This window comes from Staurois parvus, unplaced genomic scaffold, assembly GCF_062004578.1.
Source record: "Staurois parvus isolate SC_StPar_1 unplaced genomic scaffold, SC_StPar_1.0 ptg001786l, whole genome shotgun sequence".
In the NCBI taxonomy this organism is placed as follows: Eukaryota; Metazoa; Chordata; class Amphibia; order Anura; family Ranidae; genus Staurois; species Staurois parvus.
Window position 1 is genome coordinate 35,141 of NW_028319582.1, and position 15,673 is coordinate 50,813.

Genomic DNA, 15,673 nt, shown 5'->3' on the forward strand with positions numbered 1-15,673 from the left:
CCGCCCTCCAGATATAAGATATATTATACAGAGTGACATCACCGCCCTCCAGATATAAGATATATTATACAGGAGTGACATCACCGCCCTCCAGATATAAGATATATTATACAGAGTGACATCACCGCCCTCCAGATATAAGATATATTATACAGAGTGACATCACCGCCCTCCGGATATAAGATATATTATACAGAGTGACATCACCGCCCTCCAGATATAAGATATATTATACAGAGTGACATCACCGCCCTCCAGATATAAGATATATTATACAGAGTGACATCACCGCCCTCCAGATATAAGATATATTATACAGGAGTGACATCACCGCCCTCCAGATATAAGATATATTATACAGAGTGACATCACCGCCCTCCGGATATAAGATATATTATACAGAGTGACATCACCGCCCTCCAGATATAAGATATATTATACAGAGTGACATCACCGCTCTCCGGATATAAGATATATTATACAGAGTGACATCACCGCCCTCCGGATATAAGATATATTATACAGAGTGACATCACCGCCCTCCGGATATAAGATATATTATACAGAGTGACATCACCGCTCTCCAGATATAAGATATATTATACAGGAGTGACATCACCGCCCTCCAGATATAAGATATATTATACAGAGTGACATCACCGCCCTCCAGATATAAGATATATTATACAGGAGTGACATCACCGCCCCCCGGATATAAGATATATTATACAGAGTGACATCACCGCCCTCCAGATATAAGATATATTATACAGGAGTGACATCACCGCCCTCCAGATATAAGATATATTATACAGAGTGACATCACCGCCCTCCAGATATAAGATATATTATACAGAGTGACATCACCGCCCTCCAGATATAAGATATATTATACAGAGTGACATCACCGCCCTCCAGATATAAGATATATTATACAGAGTGACATCACCGCCCTCCAGATATAAGATATATTATACAGAGTGACATCACCACCCTCCAGATATAAGATATATTATACAGGAGTGACATCACCGCCCTCCAGATATAAGATATATTATACAGAGTGACATCACCGCCCTCCAGATATAAGATATATTATACAGAGTGACATCACCGCCCTCCAGATATAAGATATATTATACAGAGTGACATCACCGCCCTCCAGATATAAGATATATTATACAGAGTGACATCACCGCCCTCCAGATATAAGATATATTATACAGAGTGACATCACCACCCTCCAGATATAAGATATATTATACAGGAGTGACATCACCGCCCTCCAGATATAAGATATATTATACAGAGTGACATCACCGCCCTCCAGATATAAGATATATTATACAGAGTGACATCACCGCCCTCCAGATATAAGATATATTATACAGAGTGACATCACCGCCCTCCAGATATAAGATATATTATACAGAGTGACATCACCGCCCTCCGGATATAAGATATATTATACAGAGTGACATCACCGCCCTCCGGATATAAGATATATTATACAGAGTGACATCACCGCCCTCCGGATATAAGATATATTATACAGAGTGACATCACCGCCCTCCGGATATAAGATATATTATACAGAGTGACATCACCGCTCTCCAGATATAAGATATATTATACAGACTGACATCACCGCTCTCCAGATATAAGATATATTATACAGAGTGACATCACCGCCCTCCGGATATAAGATATATTATACAGGAGTGACATCACCGCCCTCCAGATATAAGATATATTATACAGGAGTGACATCACCGCCCTCCGGATATAAGATATATTATACAGAGTGACATCACCGCCCTCCGGATATAAGATATATTATACAGAGTGACATCACCGCCCTCCGGATATAAGATATATTATACAGAGTGACATCACCGCCCTCCGGATATAAGATATATTATACAGAGTGACATCACCGCTCTCCAGATATAAGATATATTATACAGGAGTGACATCACCGCCCTCCAGATATAAGATATATTATACAGAGTGACATCACCGCCCTCCAGATATAAGATATATTATACAGAGTGACATCACCGCCCTCCAGATATAAGATATATTATACAGAGTGACATCACCGCCCTCCAGATATAAGATATATTATACAGAGTGACATCACCACCCTCCAGATATAAGATATATTATACAGGAGTGACATCACCGCCCTCCAGATATAAGATATATTATACAGAGTGACATCACCGCCCTCCAGATATAAGATATATTATACAGAGTGACATCACCGCCCTCCAGATATAAGATATATTATACAGAGTGACATCACCGCCCTCCAGATATAAGATATATTATACAGAGTGACATCACCGCCCTCCGGATATAAGATATATTATACAGAGTGACATCACCGCCCTCCGGATATAAGATATATTATACAGAGTGACATCACCGCTCTCCAGATATAAGATATATTATACAGACTGACATCACCGCTCTCCAGATATAAGATATATTATACAGAGTGACATCACCGCCCTCCGGATATAAGATATATTATACAGGAGTGACATCACCGCCCTCCAGATATAAGATATATTATACAGGAGTGACATCACCGCCCTCCGGATATAAGATATATTATACAGAGTGACATCACCGCCCTCCGGATATAAGATATATTATACAGAGTGACATCACCGCCCTCCGGATATAAGATATATTATACAGAGTGACATCACCGCCCTCCGGATATAAGATATATTATACAGAGTGACATCACCGCCCTCCGGATATAAGATATATTATACAGAGTGACATCACCGCTCTCCAGATATAAGATATATTATACAGGAGTGACATCACCGCCCTCCAGATATAAGATATATTATACAGAGTGACATCACCGCCCTCCAGATATAAGATATATTATACAGGAGTGACATCACCGCCCCCCGGATATAAGATATATTATACAGAGTGACATCACCGCCCTCCAGATATAAGATATATTATACAGAGTGACATCACCGCCCTCCAGATATAAGATATATTATACAGAGTGACATCACCGCCCCCCGGATATAAGATATATTATACAGAGTGACATCACCGCCCTCCGGATATAAGATATATTATACAGAGTGACATCACCGCCCTCCGGATATAAGATATATTATACAGGAGTGACATCACCGCCCTCCGGATATAAGATATATTATACAGAGTGACATCACCGCCCTCCGGATATAAGATATATTATACAGGAGTGACATCACCGCCCTCCGGATATAAGATATATTATACAGAGTGACATCACCGCCCCCCAGATATAAGATATATTATACAGAGTGACATCACCGCTCCCCAGATATAAGATATATTATACAGAGTGACATCACCGCCCCCCAGATATAAGATATATTATACAGAGTGACATCACCGCCCTCCAGATATAAGATATATTATACAGAGTGACATCACCGCCCTCCAGATATAAGATATATTATACAGAGTGACATCACCGCCCTCCGGATATAAGATATATTATACAGAGTGACATCACCGCCCTCCGGATATAAGATATATTATACAGGAGTGACATCACCGCCCTCCAGATATAAGATATATTATACAGAGTGACATCACCGCCCTCCAGATATAAGATATATTATACAGGAGTGACATCACCGCCCTCCAGATATAAGATATATTATACAGGAGTGACATCACCGCCCTCCAGATATAAGATATATTATACAGAGTGACATCACCGCCCTCCAGATATAAGATATATTATACAGAGTGACATCACCGCCCTCCAGATATAAGATATATTATACAGGAGTGACATCACCGCCCTCCGGATATAAGATATATTATACAGAAGTGACATCACCGCCCCCCGGATATAAGATATATTATACAGAGTGACATCACCGCCCTCCGGATATAAGATATATTATACAGAGTGACATCACCGCCCTCCAGATATAAGATATATTATACAGGAGTGACATCACCGCCCTCCAGATATAAGATATATTATACAGAGTGACATCACCGCCCTCCGGATATAAGATATATTATACAGGAGTGACATCACCGCCCTCCGGATATAAGATATATTATACAGAGTGACATCACCGCCCTCCGGATATAAGATATATTATACAGGAGTGACATCACCGCCCTCCGGATATAAGATATATTATACAGAGTGACATCACCGCCCTCCAGATATAAGATATATTATACAGAGTGACATCACCGCCCTCCAGATATAAGATATATTATACAGGAGTGACATCACCGCCCTCCAGATATAAGATATAGTATACAGAGTGACATCACCGCCCTCCGGATATAAGATATATTATACAGAGTGACATCACCGCCCTCCAGATATAAGATATATTATACAGGAGTGACATCACCGCTCCCCAGATATAAGATATATTATACAGAGTGACATCACCGCCCTCCAGATATAAGATATATTATACAGGAGTGACATCACCGCTCCCCAGATATAAGATATATTATACAGAGTGACATCACCGCCCTCCAGATATAAGATATATTATACAGAGTGACATCACCGCCCTCCGGATATAAGATATATTATACAGAGTGACATCACCGCCCCCCAGATATAAGATATATTATACAGAGTGACATCACCGCCCTCCAGATATAAGATATATTATACAGAGTGACATCACCGCCCTCCAGATATAAGATATATTATACAGAGTGACATCACCGCCCTCCGGATATAAGATATATTATACAGAGTGACATCACCGCCCTCCGGATATAAGATATATTATACAGGAGTGACATCACCGCCCTCCAGATATAAGAGATATTATACAGAGTGACATCACCGCCCTCCAGATATAAGATATATTATACAGGAGTGACATCACCGCCCTCCAGATATAAGATATATTATACAGAGTGACATCACCGCCCTCCGGATATAAGATATATTATACAGAGTGACATCACCGCCCTCCAGATATAAGATATATTATACAGAGTGACATCACCGCCCTCCAGATATAAGATATATTATACAGAGTGACATCACCGCCCTCCAGATATAAGATATATTATACAGAGTGACATCACCGCCCTCCAGATATAAGATATATTATACAGAGTGACATCACCGCCCTCCGGATATAAGATATATTATACAGGAGTGACATCACCGCCCTCCAGATATAAGATATATTATACAGAGTGACATCACCGCCCTCCAGATATAGGATATATTATACAGAGTGACATCACCGCCCTCCGGATATAAGATATATTATACAGAGTGACATCACCGCCCTCCGGATATAAGATATATTATACAGAGTGACATCACCGCCCTCCAGATATAAGATATATTATACAGGAGTGACATCACCGCCCTCCAGATATAAGATATATTATACAGAGTGACATCACCGCTCTCCAGATATAAGATATATTATACAGAGTGACATCACCGCCCTCCAGATATAAGATATATTATACAGAGTGACATCACCGCCCTCCAGATATAAGATATATTATACAGAGTGACATCACCGCCCTCCAGATATAAGATATATTATACAGAGTGACATCACCGCCCTCCAGATATAAGATATATTATACAGGAGTGACATCACCGCCCTCCGGATATAAGATATATTATACAGGAGTGACATCACCGCCCTCCAGATATAAGATATATTATACAGAGTGACATCACCGCCCTCCAGATATAAGATATATTATACAGAGTGACATCACCGCCCTCCAGATATAAGATATATTATACAGGAGTGACATCACCGCCCTCCGGATATAAGATATATTATACAGAGTGACATCACCGCCCTCCAGATATAAGATATATTATACAGAGTGACATCACCGCCCTCCAGATATAAGATATATTATACAGAGTGACATCACCACCCTCCAGATATAAGATATATTATACAGGAGTGACATCACCGCCCTCCAGATATAAGATATATTATACAGAGTGACATCACCGCCCTCCAGATATAAGATATATTATACAGAGTGACATCACCGCCCTCCGGATATAAGATATATTATACAGAGTGACATCACCGCCCTCCGGATATAAGATATATTATACAGGAGTGACATCACCGCCCTCCGGATATAAGATATATTATACAGAGTGACATCACCGCCCTCCGGATATAAGATATATTATACAGAGTGACATCACCGCTCTCCAGATATAAGATATATTATACAGGAGTGACATCACCGCCCTCCAGATATAAGATATATTATACAGACTGACATCACCGCCCTCCAGATATAAGATATATTATACAGAGTGACATCACCGCCCTCCAGATATAAGATATATTATACAGGAGTGACATCACCGCCCTCCGGATATAAGATATATTATACAGAGTGACATCACCGCCCTCCGGATATAAGATATATTATACAGAGTGACATCACCGCCCTCCGGATATAAGATATATTATACAGAGTGACATCACCGCCCTCCGGATATAAGATATATTATACAGAGTGACATCACCGCTCTCCAGATATAAGATATATTATACAGGAGTGACATCACCGCCCTCCAGATATAAGATATATTATACAGAGTGACATCACCGCCCTCCAGATATAAGATATATTATACAGGAGTGACATCACCGCCCTCCGGATATAAGATATATTATACAGGAGTGACATCACCGCCCTCCAGATATAAGATATATTATACAGAGTGACATCACCGCCCTCCAGATATAAGATATATTATACAGAGTGACATCACCGCCCTCCAGATATAAGATATATTATACAGAGTGACATCACCGCCCTCCAGATATAAGATATATTATACAGAGTGACATCACCGCCCTCCAGATATAAGATATATTATACAGAGTGACATCACCGCTCTCCAGATATAAGATATATTATACAGAGTGACATCACCGCCCTCCAGATATAAGATATATTATACAGGAGTGACATCACCGCCCTCCAGATATAAGATATATTATACAGAGTGACATCACCGCCCTCCGGATATAAGATATATTATACAGAGTGACATCACCGCCCTCCGGATATAAGATATATTATACAGAGTGACATCACCGCCCTCCGGATATAAGATATATTATACAGAGTGACATCACCGCCCTCCAGATATAAGATATATTATACAGGAGTGACATCACCGCCCTCCAGATATAAGATATATTATACAGAGTGACATCACCGCCCTCCGGATATAAGATATATTATACAGAGTGACATCACCGCCCTCCGGATATAAGATATATTATACAGAGTGACATCACCGCCCTCCAGATATAAGATATATTATACAGAGTGACATCACCGCCCTCCAGATATAAGATATATTATACAGGAGTGACATCACCGCCCTCCAGATATAAGATATATTATACAGAGTGACATCACCGCCCTCCGGATATAAGATATATTATACAGAGTGACATCACCGCCCTCCAGATATAAGATATATTATACAGAGTGACATCACCGCCCTCCAGATATAAGATATATTATACAGAGTGACATCACCGCTCTCCGGATATAAGATATATTATACAGAGTGACATCACCGCCCTCCGGATATAAGATATATTATACAGAGTGACATCACCGCCCTCCGGATATAAGATATATTATACAGAGTGACATCACCGCTCTCCAGATATAAGATATATTATACAGGAGTGACATCACCGCCCTCCAGATATAAGATATATTATACAGAGTGACATCACCGCCCTCCAGATATAAGATATATTATACAGGAGTGACATCACCGCCCCCCGGATATAAGATATATTATACAGAGTGACATCACCGCCCTCCAGATATAAGATATATTATACAGAGTGACATCACCGCCCTCCAGATATAAGATATATTATACAGAGTGACATCACCGCCCTCCAGATATAAGATATATTATACAGAGTGACATCACCGCCCTCCAGATATAAGATATATTATACAGAGTGACATCACCGCCCTCCAGATATAAGATATATTATACAGAGTGACATCACCACCCTCCAGATATAAGATATATTATACAGGAGTGACATCACCGCCCTCCAGATATAAGATATATTATACAGAGTGACATCACCGCCCTCCAGATATAAGATATATTATACAGGAGTGACATCACCGCCCTCCAGATATAAGATATATTATACAGAGTGACATCACCGCCCTCCAGATATAAGATATATTATACAGAGTGACATCACCGCCCTCCAGATATAAGATATATTATACAGAGTGACATCACCGCCCTCCGGATATAAGATATATTATACAGAGTGACATCACCGCCCTCCGGATATAAGATATATTATACAGAGTGACATCACCGCTCTCCAGATATAAGATATATTATACAGAGTGACATCACCGCCCTCCAGATATAAGATATATTATACAGAGTGACATCACCGCCCTCCGGATATAAGATATATTATACAGAGTGACATCACCGCTCTCCAGATATAAGATATATTATACAGAGTGACATCACCGCCCTCCGGATATAAGATATATTATACAGAGTGACATCACCGCCCTCCGGATATAAGATATATTATACAGAGTGACATCACCGCTCTCCAGATATAAGATATATTATACAGACTGACATCACCGCTCTCCAGATATAAGATATATTATACAGAGTGACATCACCGCCCTCCGGATATAAGATATATTATACAGGAGTGACATCACCGCCCTCCAGATATAAGATATATTATACAGGAGTGACATCACCGCCCTCCGGATATAAGATATATTATACAGAGTGACATCACCGCCCTCCGGATATAAGATATATTATACAGAGTGACATCACCGCCCTCCAGATATAAGATATATTATACAGAGTGACATCACCGCCCTCCAGATATAAGATATATTATACAGAGTGACATCACCGCTCTCCAGATATAAGATATATTATACAGACTGACATCACCGCTCTCCAGATATAAGATATATTATACAGAGTGACATCACCGCCCTCCGGATATAAGATATATTATACAGGAGTGACATCACCGCCCTCCAGATATAAGATATATTATACAGGAGTGACATCACCGCCCTCCGGATATAAGATATATTATACAGAGTGACATCACCGCCCTCCGGATATAAGATATATTATACAGAGTGACATCACCGCCCTCCAGATATAAGATATATTATACAGAGTGACATCACCGCTCTCCGGATATAAGATATATTATACATAGTGACATCACCGCCCTCCGGATATAAGATATATTATACAGGAGTGACATCACCGCCCTCCGGATATAAGATATATTATACAGAGTGACATCACCGCCCTCCAGATATAAGATATATTATACAGAGTGACATCACCGCCCTCCGGATATAAGATATATTATACAGAGTGACATCACCGCCCTCCAGATATAAGATATATTATACAGAGTGACATCACCGCCCTCCGGATATAAGATATATTATACAGAGTGACATCACCGCTCTCCAGATATAAGATATATTATACAGGAGTGACATCACCGCCCTCCAGATATAAGATATATTATACAGAGTGACATCACCGCCCTCCAGATATAAGATATATTATACAGGAGTGACATCACCGCCCCCCGGATATAAGATATATTATACAGGAGTGACATCACCGCCCTCCAGATATAAGATATATTATACAGAGTGACATCACCGCCCTCCAGATATAAGATATATTATACAGAGTGACATCACCGCCCCCCGGATATAAGATATATTATACAGAGTGACATCACCGCCCTCCGGATATAAGATATATTATACAGAGTGACATCACCGCCCTCCGGATATAAGATATATTATACAGAGTGACATCACCGCCCTCCAGATATAAGATATATTATACAGAGTGACATCACCGCCCTCCAGATATAAGATATATTATACAGAGTGACATCACCGCCCTCCAGATATAAGATATATTATACAGGAGTGACATCACCGCCCTCCAGATATAAGATATATTATACAGAGTGACATCACCGCCCTCCAGATATAAGATATAGTATACAGAGTGACATCACCGCCCTCCGGATATAAGATATATTATACAGAGTGACATCACCGCCCTCCAGATATAAGATATATTATACAGGAGTGACATCACCGCTCCCCAGATATAAGATATATTATACAGAGTGACATCACCGCCCCCCAGATATAAGATATATTATACAGAGTGACATCACCGCCCTCCAGATATAAGATATATTATACAGAGTGACATCACCACCCTCCAGATATAAGATATATTATACAGAGTGACATCACCGCCCTCCGGATATAAGATATATTATACAGAGTGACATCACCGCCCTCCGGATATAAGATATATTATACAGGAGTGACATCACCGCCCTCCAGATATAAGATATATTATACAGAGTGACATCACCGCCCTCCAGATATAAGATATATTATACAGGAGTGACATCACCGCCCTCCAGATATAAGATATATTATACAGGAGTGACATCACCGCCCTCCAGATATAAGATATATTATACAGAGTGACATCACCGCCCCCCAGATATAAGATATATTATACAGAGTGACATCACCGCCCTCCAGATATAAGATATATTATACAGAGTGACATCACCGCCCTCCAGATATAAGATATATTATACAGGAGTGACATCACCGCCCTCCAGATATAAGATATATTATACAGAGTGACATCACCGCCCTCCGGATATAAGATATATTATACAGAGTGACATCACCGCCCCCCAGATATAAGATATATTATACAGAGTGACATCACCGCCCTCCAGATATAAGATATATTATACAGAGTGACATCACCGCCCTCCAGATATAAGATATATTATACAGAGTGACATCACCGCCCTCCGGATATAAGATATATTATACAGGAGTGACATCACCGCCCTCCAGATATAAGATATATTATACAGAGTGACATCACCGCCCTCCAGATATAGGATATATTATACAGAGTGACATCACCGCCCTCCAGATATAAGATATATTATACAGAGTGACATCACCGCCCTCCGGATATAAGATATATTATACAGGAGTGACATCACCGCCCTCCAGATATAAGATATATTATACAGAGTGACATCACCGCCCTCCAGATATAGGATATATTATACAGAGTGACATCACCGCCCTCCGGATATAAGATATATTATACAGAGTGACATCACCGCCCTCCAGATATAAGATATATTATACAGGAGTGACATCACCGCCCTCCAGATATAAGATATATTATACAGAGTGACATCACCGCTCTCCAGATATAAGATATATTATACAGAGTGACATCACCGCCCTCCAGATATAAGATATATTATACAGAGTGACATCACCGCTCTCCAGATATAAGATATATTATACAGAGTGACATCACCGCCCTCCAGATATAAAATATATTATACAGGAGTGACATCACCGCCCTCCAGATATAAGATATATTATACAGAGTGACATCACCGCCCTCCGGATATAAGATATATTATACAGAGTGACATCACCGCTCTCCAGATATAAGATATATTATACAGAGTGACATCACCGCCCTCCGGATATAGGATATATTATACAGAGTGACATCACCGCTCTGGTCTCTGTAGATCTTGCCCGGTGGGGGGATCCTCTCTCGGGAAGGAATGTCGGGTGGGCGGGGAATCTGCAGATGCAGGGTATAGGGAGACAATGCTGTGTCTATAGAGCTGGGGGCCCATAAATGTCAGCACCCCCCCCCCCCCACCCCCACCGCCATCCAACCAACTTCAGGACAAAAACCCCATAAAACTCCACTGAGCAGAAATCTATAATTTTCATACAAGGAACCTTCTCCTCTGTATTACACATCACCTCTCCTGCCGCTTGTAGCCGAATAGCAGCCATCCCCCGCCTGGGACAATGTGACCACCTAAAGAGGAACTCCGGGCAGATAGAAGATCGATCATTCACCATGACAGCGCATCTATAATCAATAGATAATATTCGATCTCCACATTGTATTCCAACGATTTCCTGCCTCCTATTCCTCTGAAAGAGACCCCACACATTTCCTTCCCAGAATTCTGGGACACAGAGTCACTGTGTCCTGTGCTGTGCCACACCTTTCACAGAGCCTGCCTTCTGAAGAGGGGAGGAGTCTCAGGAGGCGGAGTCAGGATAGGAATTGTCAAGGGACCGTGAGAAATATAGTCCTTAGAAATGGAAGGGAAGCTGTAAAGCATGCTGGGAATCCAGGAAGTTGATGAGAGCGACTTTTTTTTTTTCTTCAGGTAAGCCTTTCACTGAGCCCGCCTTCTGAAGGGGGAGGAGTCTCAGGAGGCGGAGTCAGGACAGGAATCAGCAAGGGATCGTGGGATATGTAGTCCTTAGAAATGGAAGGAATGCTGCAAAGCATGCTGGGAATTCAGGAAGTTGACAAGAGATTTTTTTCAGGTAAGCCTTTCACAGAGCCCGCCTTCTCAAGGAGGAGGAGTCAGGACAGGAATGGGACCATGGGATATGTAGTCCTTAGAAATAGAAGGGAAGCTGCAAAGCATGTTGGGAATTCAGGAAGTTGACAAGAGATTTTTTTCAGGTAAGCCTTTCACAGAGCCCGCCTTCTGAAAGGGGGAGGAGTCTCAGGAGGCAGAGTCAGGACAGTTATGGGACCATGGGATATATAGTCCTTAGAAATGGAAGGGATGCTGCAAGGTATTCTGGGAATCCAGGAAGTTGAGAGATTTTTTTCAGGTTAGCCTTTCACAGAGCTCGCCTTCTCAAGGAGGAGGAGTCAGGACAGGAATGGGACCATGGGATATGTAGTCCTTAGAAATGGAAGGGAAGCTGCAAAGCATGCTGGGAATCCAGCAAGTTGACAAGATTTTTTTCAGGTAAGCTTTTCACAGAGCCCGCCTTCTGAAGTGGGAGGGGTCTCAGGAGGCGGAGTCAGGACAGGAATCAGCAAGGGATCGTGGGATATGTAGTCCTTAGAAATGGAAGGAATGCTGCAAAGCATGCTGGGAATTCAGGAAGTTGACAAGAGATTTTTTTCAGGTAAGCCTTTCACAGAGCCCGCCTTCTCAAGGAGGAGGAGTCAGGACAGGAATGGGACCATGGGATATGTAGTCCTTAGAAATAGAAGGGAAGCTGCAAAGCATGTTGGGAATTCAGGAAGTTGACAAGAGATTTTTTTCAGGTAAGCCTTTCACAGAGCCCGCCTTCTGAAAGGGGGAGGAGTCTCAGGAGGCAGAGTCAGGACAGTTATGGGACCATGGGATATGTAGTCCTTAGAAATGGAAGGGAAGCTGCAAAGCATGTTGGGAATTCAGGAAGTTGACAAGAGATTTTTTCAGGTAAGCCTTTCACAGAGCCTGCCTTCTGAAGGGGGCGGAGTCAGGACAGGAATGGGCCCATGGGATATATAGTCCTTAGAAATGGAAGGAACACTGCAAAGCATGCTGGGAATCCAGGAAGTTGATGAAAGGGATTTTTCAGGTGAGCTCCTATTGAACGATCAGATATAACGATCGTTTGCATTAGTGAATTGTACGGTGTGTTGCGATCCTAGATCTCTTTGAATCGCAATGCACCTGAATTCGGCCTGGTGACCAGTCCCTGTACAGCAGAGCTCAGACTGATAGATAGAAAAAGCAGCTCAAGGAGCCAATCAGCTGCACTGCTTTGCTTATGTGACAGCAAGGAGCATGCTGATAGGAGGAGAGAGCAGAGACAAGCTTATGCTTCTTTTCCTTTCACTGTCCAATCACAGGCTGGGGGAGGGGCAATACCTGTGAGTGTTACTGTGCTGTGCAGCAGAGCAGTGTAAATCCCCGGACTGGATGGACGGAAATACAAATCCTTTGACCGCTCCCCCTCTTTATATAGCCGTTTTCACACCTTTCAGCTGTAAAGCAGAACATTGACACCACGTAACAAAGGCCTCATTCTTCGTTGGGCAATAGGGGGCGGAGATATGCAGATGAGCCCTCCATAGGGAACCTGCCAACAATGTACCATGACCCCGATGCCTGATAGGGAGAGAACAAAGACCGGGCCTGCTGGGTGATCTGAAAGTAATGAATGTTAAAGGAGGACTCCGGACAAATATTTAAGAAATGCCATTTACTAAGAAGGTGCATCTGTTACACCCCATTACTAAAATCTCATAGAATTCCACCATTTCCAAAAAAAAAAGTCCGATATTTTTAAATCTGCACTTTTCTTTTTTAATAATCCCTGGTGATCCTGCCACGAAGTTCCATGATCAGTCACTTCCTCCTATAGGGACACAACGCTGTCCTAGGTTGTCACCCTCCTCCTTTAATTCATATATATATCTTGTATTGGGCCCCTTGAGGTTGTCGGTTTTCTGTAGTATGCTGACATCTAGTGGCAATTTCTGCTCACTGCAACATGTTTACTAATGTGATCTTGGTATCTTCCTTTGTCTTCCCCTCCTGTTTAGTGCTAGTTAGTTTCTTCCAAGCTAGACCCTCCTCAGGCTATGCAGTTTGGTGCGTTTTTGACGCGTTTTGCATTTTTTTTTACCTTTCAGCTTGTTACTGGGCAGATTAAAACATAAAACGCGTCAACGCATCAAATGAGAAGATCTCCAGAGTCTTCGGTTCCAGCCGTTGGTCGCTCCGGCACCCACTTTATCATACAGCTAATTAAAAAAAAACAAAAAAACACAGGAACGTGTGCGTTGGGATTGTGTTATCTTGAAAAACGTGTCAAATGGGAGGAGCGTCACCAGCGCACCGAGGATCTCCGGTTATGGGTTCAAAGCTTTAATAAGCAATCACATGGTTAGAGCAAGTGCGACGTTTCGGAGTCTCGCAGGACCCCTTCATCAGGCAGACTTCCTATCTGAATTCATCCCAAAGGTGTTCTATGGGGTTGAGGTCAGGACTCTGTGCAGGACAGTCAAGTTCCTCCACCCCAAACTGGCTCCTCCATGTCTTTATGGACCTTGCTTTGTGCACTGGTGGGCAGTCATGTTGGAACAGGAAGGGGCCATCCCCAAACTCCTCCCACAAAGTTGGGAGAATGAAATTGTCCAAAATGTCACCTTAAGAGTTTCCTTCACTGGAGTATTGGTCGGCCGGCCTTCCCACTCACATGACCTGTAATGGCCTCCCAGTCTTAGTCCGTAGGGTTCAATATTGAGTTGGCCCCGCCCTTCCCACACACATGACCTTTAATGGCCCTCCAGTCTTAGTCTGTAGGGTTCAGTATTGAGTTGGCCCCGCCCTTCCCACACACATGACCTTTAATGGCCCCCCAGTCTTAGTCCGGAGGGTTCAATATTGAGTTGGCCCCGCCCTTTGCAGCTATAACAGCTTCAACTCTTCTGGGAAGGCCGTTCACAAGGTTTAGGAGGGTGTCTATGGGAAGGTTGGACCATTCTTCCAGAAGCACATTTGTCAGGTCAGGCACTGATGTCGGGGGAGGGGCACTGATGTCGGGGGAGGAGGCCTGGCTCGCAGTCTCCGCTCTAATTCATCCCAAAGGTGTTCTATGGGGTTGAGGTCAGGACTCTGTGCAGGCCAGTCAAGTTCCTCCACCCCAA

At 42.2% G+C, this 15,673-nt stretch overlaps 1 protein-coding gene across 1 annotated transcript in view; it reads left to right on the top strand.

The window, feature by feature from the left end:
• Positions 1-14,792, top strand: part of LOC149434295 (translocon-associated protein subunit beta) — a 33,634-nt gene extending 18,842 nt beyond the window's left edge. The window contains exon 6 of the mRNA XM_089663844.1: positions 14,657-14,792. Coding sequence (XP_089519970.1) covers positions 14,657-14,683 — 27 coding nt within the window. The 3' untranslated portion in view covers positions 14,684-14,792. The remainder of the gene's footprint in view (positions 1-14,656) is intronic.
• Positions 14,793-15,673: the final 881 nt, after the last annotated feature.